Source organism: Schistocerca americana, chromosome 10, assembly GCF_021461395.2.
Source record: "Schistocerca americana isolate TAMUIC-IGC-003095 chromosome 10, iqSchAmer2.1, whole genome shotgun sequence".
Taxonomy (NCBI): domain Eukaryota; kingdom Metazoa; phylum Arthropoda; class Insecta; order Orthoptera; family Acrididae; genus Schistocerca; species Schistocerca americana.
Genome location: NC_060128.1, coordinates 171,744,891 through 171,763,944, shown reverse-complemented (window position 1 = coordinate 171,763,944; position 19,054 = coordinate 171,744,891). Strand labels below are relative to the sequence as shown.

Here is a 19,054-nt window from a genome sequence, read left to right as displayed (position 1 = left end):
ACAACTCCCTGTCAGTATCTGCAGCAGTTTGTTCCAGGTAAGGGCCCCCAAGAGAGATTACAAGCCTGAATAAATTACAAAAGCTGTAGAAGCTGTCAAGGCAGACACCCCAATGGCTACAGCAGCCAAATGGGTTGGTGTGCCCAGGGTAACACCGTAATACAAAATAAGCAGCAAAAGTCCCAAATTGTGTAATACTGTTCTTCCACTACGCTGACTGAGGATGAAGAAAATAGTCTAGTCCAGCAGCTTTTCTCATCTGCAAAAGGGCACCTTCCAGTAACAAAAGAAATGCAGATGATAGGTAAAGTAAAAAGACAAAACCAATTTACCAATGGAATACCAGGCAGCACCATTTATGAAAAGAAATCCAGTTTTAAATGGAAGAACAACACCAAACTTGACAACTATGTGTGGAAATGTCTGTAATCAACAAATTTGTAACTGGCTGCAAAAATAGAACAGCATTTGAAACAAAGTACTTTCTATTTTTTTGAAATAAGGAACACACAGATTGAAATCATAGAATGAAAGCTTTCACTGCCAGTACTGACATCACTTAAAACTTTGGGCTAATAGGATGTGGTGAAGATGTAAATATCTCTCCCAATGTTTCCTCTATGACTGTCGGGGACACCTTCAGAGGTAAAGTGGCCACAGTTTGGCACTTTACCTCTGAAGGTACCTTCAGAGGTAAAGTGGCCACAGTTTGGCACTTTACCTCTGAAGGTGTCTTCCACAGTTTCGGATGAAACATTAGGAGAAAGTTTCAAACATCAACCATGGCCTGTTAGCCTTGAAGTTTTATGTGATAAAGGGGGAAAAGTGATCACAGATAAAGGGAATAAAGCTGTATACAGTGTTGCAGCTGTAGTTTCCCTTTGCTTTCAGCTGTTTGCAGTACCAGCACAACAAGTCTGTTTTGGTTAATGTTACATGGCCAGATCAGTCAATCATCCGGACTGTTGCCCCTGCAACTGCTGTAAATGAGCTGCCCCTCTTCAGGAACCACTTGTTTGTCTGGCCTCTCAACATATACATGTGGTTGCAACTACGGTACGGCTACCTGTATCGCTGAGGCACGCAAGCCTCCCCACCAATGGCAAGGTCCATGTTTCAGCCGTAATTTATCATGAGGGCGTGCAGCTTTACTGTACGGTTAAATGATGATGGTGTCCTCTTGGGTAAAATATTCCAGAGGTAAAATAAGCCCCCCATTTGGGTCTCCAGGTGGGGACTACTCAGGAGTACGTCATCATCAGGAGAAAGAAAACTGGCTTTCTATGGATCGGAGCGTGGAATGTCAGATTGCTTAATCGGGTAGGTAGGTTAGAAAATTTAAAAAGGGAAATGGATATGTTAGAGTTAGATATAATAGGAATTAGTGAAGTTCAGTAGCAGGAGGAAAAAGACTTCTGGTCAGGTGATTATAGGGTTATAAATACAAAATCAGATAGGGGTAATCCAAGAGTAGGTTTAATAATGAATAAAAAATTAGGAGCGCGGGTAAGCTGCTACAAACAGCATAGTGAATGCATTATTGCAGCCAAGATAGACACGAAGCCCATGCCTACTACAGTAGTACAAGTTTATATGCCAACTAGCTCTGCAGATGATCAAGAGATTGAAGAAATGTATGATGAGATAAAAGAAATTATTCGGATAGTGAAGAGAGACAAAAATTTAATAGTCATGGGGGACTGGAATTCAATAGTAGGAAAAGGAAGGGAAGGAAATGTAGTAAGTAGGTGAATATGGAATGAAAGAGGAAGCTGCCTGGTAGAATTTTGCACACAGAATAACTTAATCACAGCTAACACTTAATTTAAGAATCACGAAAGAAGGATGTATATATGGAAGAGACCTGGAGACAATGGAAGGTTTCAGGTAGATTATATAATGGCAAGACAGAGATTTAGGAACCAAGTTTTAAATTGTAAGACATTTCCAGGGCAGATGTGGACTCTGACCACAGAGCTGTAGATTAAAACTGAAGAAACAGTAAAAAGGTGGGAATTTAAGGAGATGGGACCTGGATAAACTTCAAGAACCAGAGATTGTAGAGAGTTTCAGAGCATTAGGGAACGATTGACAGAATGGGGGAAAGAAATACAGTAGAAGAAGAATGGGTAGCTTTGAGAGATAAAATAGTGAAGGCAGCAGAGGATCAAGTAGGTAAAAAGGCAAGGACTAGTAGAAGTCTTTGGGTAACAGAAGAGATATTGAATTTAATTGATGAAAGGAGAAAATATAAAAATGCAGTAAATGAAGCAGACAAAAAGGAATACACACATCTCAAAAATGAGATTGACAGGAAATGCAAATTGGCTAAGCAGGAATGGCTAGAGGACAAATGTAGGATGTAGAGGCATGTATCACTAGGAGTAAGATAGATACTGCCTGCAGGAAAATTAAAGAGACCTTTGGGGAAAAGAGAATCAATTTTATGAATATCAAGAGCTCAGATGGAAAACCAGTTCTAAGCAAAGAAGGGAAAGCAGAAAAGTGGAAGGAGTATATAGAGGGTTTATACAAGGGCGATGTACTTCAGGGCAATATTATGGAAATGGAAGAGGACATGGATGAAAATGAAATGGGAGATATGATACCGCATGAAGAGTTTGACAGAGCACTGAAAGACATAAGTTGAAACAAGGCCCTGTGAGTAGACAACATTCCATTAGCCAGTTTAATAAAGTGTTTACAGACGAATGGAGAAACTGGTAGAAGCCAACCTCGGGGAAGATCAGTTTGGATTCTGTAGAAATGTTGGAACACTTGAGGCAATACTGACACTACAAATTATCTTAGAAGATAGATTATGGAAAGGCAAACCTACCTTTCTAGCATTTGTAGACTTAGACAAAGTTTTTGACAATACTGACCGGAATACTCTCTTTCAAATTTTGAAGGTGGCACAGGTAAAATACAGGGAGTGAAAGGCTATTTACAATTTGTACAGAAACTAGATGACAGTTATAAGAATTGAGAGGCATGTAAAGGAAGCAGTATTTGGAAAGGGAATGATACAGGGTTGTAGCCTATCCCTGCTGTTATTTAATCTGTATATTAAGAAAGCAGTAAAGTAAGCAAAAGAAATATTTGTAGTAGGAATTAAAATCCAGGGAGAAGAAATAAAAACTTTGAGGTTTGCCAATGGCACTGTAATTCTGTCAGCGAAAGCAAAGGACCTGGAAGAGCAGTTGAACGGAATGGACAGTGTCTTGAAAGGAGGATATAAGATGAACATCAACAAAAGCAAAACTAACTAAATCAGGTGATGCTGAGGGAATTAGATTAGGAAATAAGACATTTAAAGCAGTAGATGGTCGAAGAAGGGAGGATATAAAATGTAGACTGGCAATGGCAAGAAAAGCGTTTCTGAAGAAAATAAATGTGTTAACATCAAGTGTAGATTTAAGTGTCAGGATGTCTTAAAGTATATGTATGGAGTGTGGCCATGTATGGATGTGAAACACGGACAATAAATAGTTTAGACAAGAAGAGAATAGAAGCTTTTGAATGTGGTGTTACAGAAAAATGCTGAAGATTAGATGAATTTATGGCACAACTTGACTAGAAGAAGGGATCGGTTGGTAGGACATGTTCTGAGGTATCAAGGGATCACAAATTTAGTATAGGAGGGCAGTGTAGAGGGAGACCAAGAGATGAATGCACTAAGCAGATTCAAAAGGATGTAGGCTGTAGTAGTTACTTGGAGATGATGAAGCTTGCACAGGATAGAGTAGCAAGGAGAGCTGCAGCAGGCCACTCTTTTGACTGAGGACCACAACAACAACAACAACAACAGTGTAGCGAAAGATGAGGCTGTAGGCTTGCTTTTAATAGAAAACTGTGCTGGTATCTTGCTCTTAGTATGATTTTTTTTTCATATGAGAGAATTTGTGGCATAAGAGCAAACAGTATACCAAGAACATGGGGGATTGGACAATTTCAAAGTGTTTGGATGTGTGTTTCCATGTTTTATGAATGCATGGCAAATATGTTCCTGCCTTGGATAACTGATAAAGGAACAGCCAATCATATTTTTAATTGACGATCATCTATCTCACATTACTTTGCACTTGTCTGAGTTCTGTTCTAAGAATGATATAGTGCTTATTGCATTTTGCCTAAATTTACACATATTTTACAGCTAATAAATGTGATTGCATTTCATCCATTAAAATAAGACTAGAAAGTACATGAAATAATGTCACTTATGCAACTCTGGAATAAGTTGGAAAAAAACTGGATTTATAGTAAAGGAAGACCTGCCGTGCTTTATTGAACAAACAATGTGGAATGGTTTTAGAACTTCTGGATTATCGACAAATGTAAACTTCAACAAAACTGTCCCAAGAATATGGAAAATACCAATAGGTTTCCTCCAGTGATATCTAGGCCTATTAATCTTTCATACTGTTTACAGTTTCTGGAATCCATTACTTCAGCTGAAAAACTGGCAACTTTTCAAAACAGTTATGCAGTGAGAAACTGAGATGTGGACAAAACAGGCACCTCCACTTTTCCTTATGTGGAGCAAACTGTTCAACAAAAACTGAAAAACCAGAAGCATTGAAGAAACTGAATGTCTGTTACATGGAGTTTGTGGTAAAATTAATGAGAAGAAATCCCAGCCCAATCATATTAGAGCACCCCTCAAAGTTACAACAACAAACTGACTAATTTCATTGACCTCAGCCTTCTCAAAAATACATTTGCTAGTTCTCCAAAGTACCCAGGACAGACTAGTGTGGCTAGTTTGGAGTCTGGGCCACTGATACTGAAAAATGCTCTTCAGACAGAAATACCTTCACATTTCAAAAAAGGCTGTCTTGTGGCCCAAAACAACCACCAAACCAAGAAAACACACAAAAAATTCCATCAGTAGTAACTTCTGAGGCATGGTAAGCAAACTATACAAAAAAAAGATGAAGAGAAAGAAAGGAGAACTATGGAGAAAGAATAAAGAGCCAAGAAAAGAATGAAGAAAAACCTTTAAGAAAGACAAGATGTGAATATAAAAGCTCTGTAAGTTCAGAAGATTGGGAGGACTGGAGACAAACTGGATGCTGTTGAATTAAACGAAAAATCAGAGGAAGAAATGTGTGAAATCACAAATTGTGAAACATTTATTGTTAAGGACTTTGTGCTGGTGATGCTTTTTGGCTGAAAGTGGAATTATGCTTTGTTTGCAAACGGATGTGTATCATAGCAACCATTTTCTGAGGTGGAAGTAATATCAATGAAATTTGTTATTGATGATGAGAACATCTTTAAAATGGATGAGGAAGACATTAGTGGAGTGAAAAGAGACTCAACTATTGTGGAGTTATTAGCACCTGTTCACTTTTTCTTTTTTGTTCAAGATTATTTCTTAAACCATCCAAACTACTTTATACACTCCTGGAAATTGAAATAAGAACACTGTGAATTCATTGTCCCAGGAAGGGGAAACTTTATTGACACATTCCTGGGGTCAGATACATCACATGATCACACTGACAGAACCACAGGCACATAGACACAGGCAACAGAGCATGCACAATGTCGGCACTAGTACAGTGTATATCCACCTTTCGCAGCAATGCAGGCTGCTATTCTCCCATGGAGACGATCGTAGAGATGCTGGATGCAGTCCTGTGGAACGGCTTGCCATGCCATTTCCACCTGGCGCCTCAGTTGGACCAGCGTTCGTGCTGGACGTGCAGACCGCGTGAGACGACGCTTCATCCAGTCCCAAACATGCTCAATGGGGGACAGATCCGGAGATCTTGCTGGCCAGGGTAGTTGACTTACACCTTCTAGAGCACATTGGGTGGCACGGGATACATGCGGACGTGCATTGTCCTGTTGGAACAGCAAGTTCCCTTGCCGGTCTAGGAATGGTAGAACGATGGGTTCGATGACGGTTTGGATGTACCGTGCACTATTCAGTGTCCCCTCGACGATCACCAGTGGTGTACGGCCAGTGTAGGAGATCGCTCCCCACACCATGATGCCGGGTGTTGGCCCTGTGTGCCTCGGTCGTATGCAGTCCTGATTGTGGCGCTCACCTGCACGGCGCCAAACACGCATACGACCATCATTGGCACCAAGGCAGAAGCGACTCTCATCGCTGAAGACAACACGTCTCCATTTGTCCCTCCATTCACGCCTGTCGCGACACCACTGGAGGCGGGCTGCACGATGTTGGGGCGTGAGCGGAAGACGGCCTAACGGTGTGCGGGACCGTAGCCCAGCTTCATGGAGACGGTTGCGAATGGTCCTCGCCGATACCCCAGGAGCAACAGTGTCCCTAATTTGCTGGGAAGTGGCGGTGCGGTCCCCTACGGCACTGCGTAGGATCCTATGGTCTTGGCGTGCATCCGTGCGTCGCTGCGGTCCGGTCCCAGGTCGACGGGCATGTGCACCTTCCGCTGACCACTGGCGACAACATCGATGTACTGTGGAGACCTCACGCCCCACGTGTTGAGCAATTCGGCGGTACGTCCACCCGGCCTCCCGCATGCCCACTATACGCCCTCGCTCAAAGTCCGTCAACTGCACATACGGTTCACGTCCACGCTGTCGCGGCATGCTACCAGTGTTAAAGACTGCGATGGAGCTCCGTATGCCACGGCAAACTGGCTGACACTGACGGCGGCGGTGCACAAATGCTGCGCAGCTAGCGCCATTCGACGGCCAACACCGCGGTTCCTGGTGTGTCCGCTGTGCCGTGCGTGTGATCATTGCTTGTACAGCCCTCTCGCAGTGTCCGGAGCAAGTATGGTGGGTCTGACACACCGGTGTCAATGTGTTCTTTTTTCCATTTCCAGGAGTGTATTACACTAGTGAACCCAGCAATGCTTTCCAATTGCTAAATATGTAAGGGAATTGAATATATGCCCTAATCTTGGGTATCTGTGGTAAATGTGCCAGGATGCAAATTTGGGGTACTTGTTTTGACTTCATCCAATTTGAAGGTTTGGAACTCAAAATTGTAATAGATCATGCAGAATATGAATGAAAAATATCTCAAAAAGATGTTCACTGTCTTACTTCAAATTTTTACACGATACTCTAATAAACATTCAGACAGACATAAGCTACATATTTTTTCATAAACAATAATATATAGTTTTTGTTTTGAAACCAACAGAGAGAAAGAAAATGCTGTGCTGTGAAAATGTGCAGTTTACTTTCTTCTCATAGTTGATTTTAAATCTGATAGCTGGGCATTTGAACTATTAGCCAAATTATTTTTCCCATATACAGGGTGGGGCAAATAAAAGTGGCCTGGAGAACAGAGTTCCAGGGTACAAAGAAACACAGCAGAGGAAAGGAAGTACAGTAGTAACCTGACTATAGCGCACGTTAAAAGTGGCCACCATTCATCTCTCGGCACTTTTGGGCCCCGGTCAGCAAGTTGCTGAAGGCAGATTGAAGCAGGACTGCTGGAATTGCTGCAATCTTGTCCAAAATTTTTTGCTGCAGTTCTTGAAGACTATGAGGATTGTTGTGATACACCTTAGACTTGAGGGCTCCCCACACAAAGTAGTCGCACACCGACAGATCAGGTGACCTGGGTGGCCAGCTAGGGCTGCAAGCAGATTGACCTCTGCTAACAACCCTGTTAGGCATGAAGATTGTGTATATGTGCTCCAAGGTTTGGCTGGCTCTATGGGCAGTTGCTACATGCTGTTGGAGCTAACTGTAGATCTTTTCCTTCTCCATTAATGCTGCCATAAATCATTTCAAAATGTTGGCAATGTAATGTGCCGAAGCCAGCATCTGATGAGAAAAGATAGGACCAATAACACAGCATGTAGGCACTGCCCACCAAACCCCTACTTTCTGATGGTGCAATGGTGTTTTGTGGAAGTTAAGCAGATTCTCCACTGTCCAGAACATGTGATACTGTGAGTTGACATAAAGACTCAGGTGAAACCAGGCTTCATTAGACATAAAGAACATATCCATGTCCAAGCTGTTTGTTGTTATCTCAGTGAACAGCCACTCACAAAACTGGAGGCATTGAGGAGCATCTGATTTTAATGCATGAACAACAGACATTTGGTAGGGATCCAAGTGCAGGTCCAAGTGGACTATTTGTCCGCACAATACATGTAATGTGATGGTCTCTTGTGACAGGTGTCAGGTTGATTTGGTAGGACTCTGAAGCATTTTCTGGCGAACTACAGCAACATTGTCTTGTGGGGGCGTGTTTCAGAATATTTTTTGACTTGTTAAAAATGGATCCTGTCTGATGCTGTTTTCGGACGAAGTATTGCATGTACTCTTTGCTGGCACTTTGACTCCATTAGACTTCTCAGCAAACAACTGACCACACCATTTCCACGACTTTTGTCACATAGCTTTCCATAACGAACACCTGCTGCTCCACTGTGAGTACCATCATCCCCTTTGTATTGCTCCACTCACAGGGACACAGCCCCAAATATGCTCTGAACTGATGTGGATCATGTGGCGGGCATACACGGGATGTGGTTACAGGGCATACATTCACATTCAATCATATCCACTGGACAAATTGTATTTACCCCACCCTTTATATTGTTTACATATAATTTTAGACAAAAATTGTATAAATAACAATGTGCCGTTTTGTCCTATTCCTCACACTGGTTAACAGAAAACTTGTATATATGGGAAGGTTGTATTTATAGCTTATCTCTATATGATTATAACAATACTACACAATTTGAATAGTCTGAAACTTTGTAATGATACCCATTTGCAGACTGAAACTATGTGAAATAATGATGTTGAAGCAACTACTGCAAGAAAGAAAAGGAAAGCACACATTTTCACAGTAAATCAGAGATAGTATTTTCTTTCTCGCTTCCAGTTATAAGAGAAAAACCTGTACATTCTTGTTTAAAACAATATACCTATCCCTGTCGGTATGTTTATTAGAGTATTATGTAAAAATGTGAAGTAAATTGGTCAAGAAATATTCGAGATTTTTGGAAACAACATTAAATAACTTCTTGTCTTTATATAGCGATCTAGATTAATAAAATAGTAGTTTTACTGTAAATTTCTGTGTTATACACTTTAATGCACGCTAATTAGGATTTAAAGGTTTCTATATCATTCTATGTTCAACTAACTGTCAATCTACATCTACATCTACATGGATACTCCACAAGCCACCGTAAGGTGCATGGTGGATGGTACCCTGTACCACTACTTGTCATTTCCACTCCTATTCCACTCCCAAACAGAGGGCAGGAAAAATGACTGACTGTACACATCCGCGTGAGCCCTAATTCCTCATACCTTATCTTCTTGGTCCTTACCTGTGATGTATGTTGGTGGGAGCAGAATCATTCGGTAATCAGCTTCAAATGCCGGTCCTCTAAATTTTCTCAATGGTGTTTTCCAAAGAGAACGCCGTCTTCCCTCCACGGATTCCAATTTGAGTTCCCGAAGCATCTCTGTAACACTTAAGTTTTGTTCGAACCTACTGGTAACAAGTCTAGGAGCCCTCCTCTGAATTGCTTCAATGTCTTCCTTCAATCCGACCTTCTACGGATCCCAAACACTGAAGCAGTACTCAAGAATAGATTGCACCAGTGTCCATATGCGGTCGCCATTACAGGTGAACCACTCTTTCCTAAAACTCTCCCAATAAACCGAAGTCAACCATTTGCCTTCCCTACCACACTTTTCACATGCTCATTCTACCTCGTATCACTTTGCAGTATTACAACCAGTTATGTAAATGACTTGACTGTGTCAAGTTGGACACTAGCAATACTGTATCTGAACGTTACAGGCTTGTTCTTTCAATTCATCCACATTAACTTACATTTTTCCTCATTTAGGGCTAGCTGCCATTCATCACACCAACTGGAAATTTTGTCTAATTTGTCTTGCATCTTCCGACAGTCACTCAACTTCGACACCTTACCGTACACCAGGCCATCATCAGTAAACAACTGCAGACTGCTGTCCACCCTGTCTGCCAAATAATTTATGTATATAAAGAACAACAGTGGTCCTATCACACTTTTCTGGGGCACTCCTGGTGATACCCTTGTCTCTGATGAACACTCGCCATCAAGGACAACATACTGGGTTTTATTATTTAAGAAGTCTTTGAGCCACTCACGTATCTGTGAACTTATTCCATACGCTCGTACCTTCGTTAACAGTCTGCAATTGGGAACCGTGTCAAATGCTTTGTGGATATCTAGGAATATGGAATCTGTGTGCTGCCCTTCTTCCACAGTTCTCAGTATATCATGTGAGAAAAGGGAAAGCTAAGTTTTGTAAGAGCAATGCTTTCTAATATTGTGATGATTTGTTGACATAAGCTTGTTATCCTTAAGAAAGTTTGTTATATTTGAACTGAGAATGTGTTCAAGGATTCTGCAGCAAACAGAAGTTAGGGATATTTGTCTGTAATTTTGCAGGTCTGTTCTTTTACCATTCTTATATATTGGAGTCACCTGCACTTTCTTCCAGCCACTTAGAACTTTGTGCTGTGTGAGGGATTCATGATAAATGCAAGTCAGCTAAGGAGCCAATGTCATAGAGTATTCTTTGTCAACTCGAACTGGGATTCCATCCGCACCTCATGATTTATTTGTTTCCAAATCTTTACGCTGCTTCTCTACACCAAGAATGCTTATTTCTATGTTGTTCATAAGGGCGTCCCTCCAACAGTATGTTTGTACAGTTCTTCTTGTGAATGATTTTTGAAACATGAAATTTAAAACTTCAACTTTTGTTTTGCTATCTTCAACTGCCACACCAGACTGGCCAACAAGGGACTGAATGGTAGCCTTAGACCCATTAAACGATTTTACGTACGGCCAGAATTTTCTCGCGTTCTCTGCCGTATCTTTTGCTAAGGTGTGTCAGTGGTAGTTGAATACTTTGCATATAGATCTTTTCACACATGCACGTGTCACCACTAAGCTTCGCTCATTGTTGTTTGTGTGTCCCCATTTGAGCCTGGAGTGCAATAGCCCCTGCTTCCTCAGCACCTTACAAAATTCCTTATTAAACCATGGTGGGTTTTTTCCATCCTTTATCCACTTACTAGGCATGTAACTCTCCAGATGATGATTTACAATCTGCTTAAACTTTGCCCATAATTCCTCTACATCTTACTGATACCAAGTGATGCCATTTCACTGTCTAAGAAAGATGTTAATAACTGGTTATCTGCTCTGTCTAGCAGAAACACTCTCTTAGCCTTCTTGACTGATTTATTAATTTGCACAATCATAGTTGCTATAATGACATCATGATTGCTAATCCCCATTTGTATACTGACATTGTTGATAAGGTCCAGCCTAGTTGTAGCTACAAAGTCTAAGATATTTCCATTGAATGTGGGCTGCCGAGCTAGCTGCTCAAGGTAATTTTCAGGAAACGTGCTCAAAAGTATTTCGATGACTGTCTGTCTGTACCCCCCACAATGAATCCATAGACATCCCAGTCTATAGTTGGCAGGTTAAAGTCACCTCCAACTAGGGTGACTGGTACACATCAAAATCCTGAATGACAGAAACTGGTGCTACTGACTTGACTTACATGTAACATTTAATAGTCACAAACAATTTCATGAGAAAAGTTACTCAGGGTATTCAGTAAAGGGAGTCCTAGATTGTAAAACATATTTTTAAACAGTGGGTTGAGAACCATACCAAAATACATAATTCTATTTTCTATACCGACAAAGACTGTGTTTTTATGGTCTGATATCATCTACTATGTACTCTGTGCATACTTACACAATAGCAGACGCACCACCAATGTAATATAATGCAGGGTGCATGGTATGTAGATCAAACACCAATACGCACAAAATAAAATCAATGCAGAGAAAGCCTTCCATTAAGTCTGAAACCTGACAACTTACACTAACAGAAGTTGCTCCATACAATGCGCTTCTCAAACAGTTTCAAGAAACTGAGGTTCAGAGTTATACGAGCCTGTCGAATACAGTATGAGAGCACAGGCTAAAGCAGTCTTGCTTTAAAAAATAAACACTGTAGTTATGATACATACACAAATGTATCAGTAAGTAAAGGTCCATTTCATCAAGATTATACTGAAAACTGTATATGCATATCTCACGGTAAAGTCATACTGCTTTGAATAAAATACATTGTATTTATGTACACTAATGAGTGTAACAATGAGCAAATTACTATTTCATCACAATTCTTTGTTATACATAGCTACAAATAATCCATAATGATTTATCATTGCTACACTGTCTGAGAAGGAAAGCAAAGCACCCGGAAGACACGGTTGAGTGTCAGTGTAACTTTGTACATGTACACACCATCAGCAAGTACGTAAATGACAGAGTTATAATTACAATGGAAACTCTAGGTTCAAAATCATCAATAGAAGGTTTTCACATAAATGTCCTGGTGTTCTGAGAAAATCTTTTAGGATACATAAGTGCCCCAGTTTTTAATCAAGAAACAAAATGCGCGCAATAATATCTCTCATTTAATTAAATATTTGTGAAAAACAAGTTTCCTAGAAATAGAATGGTATAGAAATATATGTATAAGACTATCACATTTAGTTTAACTCACCTTATGCCTAAAGAAAGTGTAAGAGATATGTTGAAAAGAAATGTGTAGGCATTACCTACCCCCACCTCTAACTTGCTTACCTTCTACTATATGGCCCTTGAGACAAGTAAAACTAAAACCTAAGGAGATATAAAGGTGCATCACTTTAACCATTTCTTCTAACGGGCCTGCCACCATACATAAGTTAATTTTGTGAAGAATGTAAGTGATGTGCTGAGTGTTAGCAGTGCTTATCGAATAGTGTTTGTCACCTATGCACGCTTTCCCTGACAGTAAGGGACTGATGACACTGTAGTTTGATCCCTTTATAACCCCAACCAACCAACCCTAACAGTCTGCAGTCAAATGAAATCTTTAATATTAGTAATATTAGCAATATTACGTAGTTTTCGAACTAACAAATTGTTCCTAAGTACCTAGTGAGTAACTAAACATTGCAGAAACTATATCTACATGTTGCATTACAATTCACAAGATGAAGAAATACATTCTTGCTATGGGTATTTCATATGCTGCATTTTCATATGCCTATTACCGATTTCAAAATATCACAGTAAGTGGCAAGAAATGTAGGCATAAATGTAGTAATGAAATTAAGTATAAAGAATAAACATAAGTGTCCCAGTTTTTTCTCTTTGAAATCTGGTCAGCCTTCTCCTATGGGATAGTATTGTGATGCCATTTTTCTAAAGGGCAATGCTCACCTATAAGTCACGTGTCTTTACGAACTGCCTGCCTACTTCCGTGGTCAGTTAGCTCCCCCGATTTGTGCCCGACAGAACACGTGCGGGACCAGCTCAGACGTCAACTCCACCACATTGCCTGTATCCAGGACATCGGGGGCCAGTTATAGTATTTGTGGGCCAGATTGCTTCAGGAGAGGGTACAGTGGCCAGAGTGTATGCAAATTCACACTGATAAATGAGCTCATACCGCTACATTCTTTGTAAATTTGATTTGATATTTTCATCAGTGTAATAACACCACATACCCTCTAAACCTGTGAACCTTCGTTCTGTTTCTTCTTCCACTTCTGGGTGTTTCACTTTTTTTGGTTGTGCAATGTGTTATTTTTCCTTTCTGAAGAAAAGAGATACAAGTGTTTGATGAAAGATTAGGGGGAGAAAATTACGTGAATGGGTCCGTCCAGGTAGATTTCCAGCCTACAGCCTTAGCCAGCTGCACTACGTTGCTGCTCGACAGCTCATACTCTGCTACTGTATTCCACAGCCTCATAAAACCTTTAAACTAGACTTCGTGAAAAAACCTGAGAAATGCATTGTACTAGATTGGCGTTTATTACATCTAAGTATGTACTATGAGAGGTGTTCAGAAGTAATGCAACACACTTTTTTTATCAGCCAATTTACATTGAAAAAATATGGGATTTGTTGTGAGACACTGTGAAATTGCAGCCCCTATATTTTCGTGAAGTTCCAGTAAATGGTGGCACTACTCGGAGCTTTCCAAATGGCGTCTATAACAGAGGTGCATTTCACGCAGAGAGCTGTCACTGAGTTTCTTTTGGTGGAAGACCAGAGCATTGCAGATATTCAAAAGTGCTCGCAGCATGTCAACGCAGACCTGGCAGCGAACAAAAGCACAGTGAGTCATCGGGTGAGGCACGTGCCACCATCGCAACAAGGTCGTGGAAACCTGTCCGATTTCCCGTGTGCCTGTCGGCCTCACACAGCCGTGACTCCTGCAATGTTGAAACGAGCAGACACTCATTCGAAGTGATCGACAGATGACAACCGTACACCTCGCTGCTCAACTGGATGTCTCCGTCTGTAGTGCGGACACACTCGTCTACCATTTGGGTCCTCAAAGGTGTGAGCCCACTGGGTTCCTTGCCACCTAAAAAAGACTATAAACAGCAGCAAGGACTCATCTGTGCAGAATTGCTTGTACATTACAAGGCTGATCGTCATAATTTTTTTTCAAACACTGGTACAGGCAACAGAATGTGGGTTCATCACTTCGAACTGAAACAGAATGGCAATTTGTGCAGAATGGCAATTTGTGCCACCCCCCCCCCCCCCCAAATAGTTCAAATTGACAATTGACACCCTTAGCACCAAAAAAGCCATGACAACAGTTTTCTGGGACTCTGAAGGGGTCATTCTATTTCATGTCCTCCTTCCATGGCACAACAATTAACTCTTATTGTGCTACAATCAGGAAATTGAAGAAACAACTTCAGCGTGTTTGTCACCACAGAAGTGCAATCGAATTTCTCTTTCTCTTGTACAACGCAAGATCTCACACAAGTCTGCACACCTGGGAGGAGCTCACAAAACGTCATTGGACTGTTCTTCCACATCCACCCTACAGCCCAGATCTCACACCTTCCAACTTCCATTCATTTGGTCCGAGGAAAGACACACTCCGTGGGAAGCAGTGGGAGGATGACAGGGAGGTTACTGACGCACCAAGACATTGGCTCTGATGTTACTCAGTAGAGTGGTACCATGTCGGCAATCGGGCCCTCCCACTGAGGTGGTGTAAGATTTTTGCACTGAATGGAGATTATATTGTAAAATAGGTTATTGTAGCCAAAAGAGTGAGGAATAGTATGGTATTTGGAATTCTGAATTAAACCAATCTCTATATAAAAAAAAAAGTTGCGTTACTTATTTAATGCCCCTCATACAATTAAAGGCTGAGTAAAATAGGTGACCATGTGCTTCCATTATTAGTAAAAATGGGAAAAGCTAATGGGCATAATACGCTGCTACTTTATAGAAAATGACTTACTTTATCAATGGCAAACTGCAGTACTGCCATCCTGTTGTGTATTTTGTGCCTCAATGAACTGATTGCAAGTTATTAACTTTTCAATAATGCAGAGGCGTTCAGTTATCAAGTTCAAAGTATAAATAGAGTCCAATAATTATGGAATGTAGTCAAATTAAGTCAGGTGATGCTGAGGGAATTAGATTAGGAAATGAGACACTTAAAGTAGTAAAGGAGTTTTGCTATTTGGGGAACAAAATAAGTGATGATGGTCGAAGTAGAGAGGATATAAAATGTAGACTGGCAATGGCAAGGAAAGTATTTCTGAAGAAGAGAAATTTGCTAACATCGAGTATAGATTTAAGTGTCAGGAAGTCGTTTATGAAAGTATTTGTATGGAGTGTAGCCATGTATGGAAGTGAAACGTGGACGATAAACTCAAGATTAGATGGGTAGATCACATAAATAATGAGGAGGTACTGAATAGAATTGGAGAGAAGAGGAGTTTGTGGCACAACTTGACTAGAAGAAGGGATCGGTTGGTAGGACATGTTCTGAGGCATCATGGAATCACCAATTTAGTATTGGAGGGCAGCGTGGAGGGTAAAAATCGTAGAGGGAGACCAAGAGATGAATACACTAAGCAGATTCAGAAGGATGTAGGTTTCAGTAGGTACAGGGAGATGAAGAAGCTTGCACAGGATAGAGTAGCATGGAGAGCTGCATGAAACCAATTTCAGGACTGAAGAACACAACAACAACAATTAAGTATGCTTATTTTTATATATATATATATATATATATATATATATATATATATATATATTTTTTTTTTTTTTTTTAAAAAAAAAAGAAAAAAAAAAAAAAAACTTTACACACAGTTTATCATGTTGAAATGTAAAATGATTCTGTTATTTTCTACATAGTTGCCATGTTTTGCAAGGTTTTTTGATAACGTGACACAAATTTTTCCAAACCAGTGTTATACTAGGTCAGGTCCTGTGCTCGTAACCAGCTGTTCACTGTCGATGCCTGACGTCTGAGTTGGGGAAATGTGTCAGAATCACTTGGGGGTTAATATGGAGACCGCGGGAACACTTCCTCATCTTCCTATTCAAATCTTCCGAGCTCTGCCTGGGTCATCCGAGTTGTGCAAGGCCGAGCATCGTCACGAAGGAAGAGAACTTTGCGAGACAAAAGTCCAGGGCATTTTCTTTTGATAACAGCTCACAAATTCCTCAACACATTACAGTACCTATCTGCATTCATTATGGTGCTGCAAGGCAGGTAGTGAAGAAGCAAAATCCCTGACAGACGCAAAAGATGGTTGCCATAACTTTCCCTGACAAGGGTGTGATCTTTACCCTTTCACCAGCTTTCTTCCACATTATGCCCCAAACATTTTGTCTCCGAAATTGAATGATAGATTCAGGTCTCGTCCCTAGAGACAAGCTGCTTGAAGAGCAGATCTTCCTCTCTCTGACATATTTCCAGAAACATTCTGACTGAATCCATTGCTTGCTTGTGCACATCACTCAGCAACAATGACATCCATCTTGCAGAGACTGTGCTGTGATAAATATGGTTCGTCAGAACCTTTGTAATGGATACACATCCAATTGTAGCCTCAAGAGGTAGCTACATTAGGATGCTGTCAACGGTAATGTGACAATCTTCCTCCACAGTATTGTGAATTTCAATAATGGCAACATCTCATGTCCCTATAGTGCCCCCCCCCCCTCCCCCACCCTGTGTGACATTCGTCATCCACATCTTCGCACCCATTCACAAAACTGTTCAAATGGTCATGCAGCCTTCCCCGTAAATCGAGGTTAACTCCTGACAGATATCGACAGCAGATAGTTGTTTTGCAGTGGGAGGAGAAAAAAGGAAAACAGAGTGCAGATCACAAATGTACATGCTTTCCAGTGGTAACTTCACGCTAGCTGGCAGCATACGGATAAGATGCTGCAGTATGCATCATAAGCAGGTATTTGTGTTCTCAAGTTCTCAAGACATACCAGTCAAAGTCGCCAGCCGTTACATGACAGGGGCAAGTTCATTTTACAGAGAAATAATACAGGGGAACTTACTTATTGGACAACCCTTGTAGCTTTTGTGGCCAGTGCTGTAATTATCCTTAACACTCTTCTTATTCAGGTGTTAAATAATTACACTATTTGAAAATTATGCTTCCATAAAAATATATAATTGCAAATATTATTTTAGACAAAATATCAATACAAGTTTGTACTACAAAAGACACGACAAAACTGTTTGACAAAGCACTCTTTCTATACAAGACAATTTCTGATACGGTAAATAACTGATGGTAAAAATTTGTACTCTAGCAAATTAAACAGTTTCAGTGTTTCCGCTTGCCTCGGACAAACCTCTTAGCCTCCTTTTCCATTCTCTTCAAATCCTGCTCTTCTTCACCCTCGGATGCGGAGACATCAGAACCGGAATCGGTAGGTTCGTAATCATCTGAGCTGGCATCGTTCAAGAATGGGTCGTCATAGTCGTATTCATCTTCTTCTGAATTCTCATCGGCATCTTTTGGAGCTAAAAGTGGTATAATCTATGTAGCTACTTTAGAGACAATATAATTAAATGATACTACAACCAAATTACATCTATAAAACAAGAGAACAGTTGCTGAAATATGGGAGGAGAAATAATCATGGAATTCATTGGCTTGATAACCTACTGAAAACCAATAATGCCCTTTCTATCTTACAAATATGTACTTAATTTCCTCATAAGCATTTAACACAAATACCTCATTTTGTAATCAGCAATCTGGAAATGGTAGAGAGGAGGCATGGAGTTAACAGGCAGGCACAATAAAAAATACTGCTATAAATATTCAGCTTTCAGATTTAAGTCCTTCATCACACAAAGAGAACACACACAGATTCACACAAGCACAACTCATACACACATGCTAAGTAACAATCTATCCTTTCCACATTGTTATTCCACCCTAGATTTCCATTGCTTCATTTTGTTATCAAACATGTACATTTTCTTCTATTTATTACTTGTGTTCAGCTCACTGCTAAAGTGCTAAAGTCATTTTATTTCATTACAACTGATGATAATTTGTTTATTTCTGACAACAGTGCAATTTTCACTGGAAATTTGACTGTGTAGGGATTTGAAGCCTCCAGGGGAGAGAAGCTAAAGGCAGGTATTTTCTTCAAAAATTGCTATCTGTTAACAGATATATGAAATACAAAAGCCAAAACTTCAAGAGTCAAGATTGATAATTATTGTTTCAGTTACGATGACCAGTGTTGGCAAATCTAAGTTGCCATCATTGGATCTGTATAGCATGTAAACTGAAAATACAAGCATAATGAGGTCAGATATTCACACAACAGATGAAAGGCTAGTGAGAATCAAAAGTCAAAGGTGAAGGCAAAAATGTTATGAACTATCAGCAGGTGGCATTGCAGTAGTAAACATACAGAAATACAATTGTAACATATAAAGCATAAGGAAGGAGTTACATCCAAGGAGTACACAAAAAATGCAATATACACAATTTTGTATGTAATTACATTAATCACGTAATCCAAACAAGAGTGTAACGGAACAGCAAAACTCATTTTACAGTTTTTTAATTTTTTTTAAATAAAAATACTTCATTCTTAAAATACCATATACAAATCATAGTATTGTAGATCAACAACTGTACAACACATGGTCAAGATGCTACAATAATGTGGTGGTTGAGG

The 19,054-nt window shown here is 40.2% G+C and overlaps 1 protein-coding gene across 1 annotated transcript in view; it reads right to left on the bottom strand.

Annotated features, from left to right (window-relative positions):
* Positions 1 to 17,498: 17,498 nt before the first annotated feature.
* Positions 17,499 to 19,054, bottom strand: part of LOC124552496 (aprataxin and PNK-like factor) — a 77,446-nt gene continuing 75,890 nt past the window's right edge. The window contains exon 5 of the mRNA XM_047126779.1: positions 17,499 to 17,876. Within this exon, the coding sequence (XP_046982735.1) occupies positions 17,677 to 17,876 (200 nt within the window). The 3' untranslated portion in view covers positions 17,499 to 17,676. The remainder of the gene's footprint in view (positions 17,877 to 19,054) is intronic.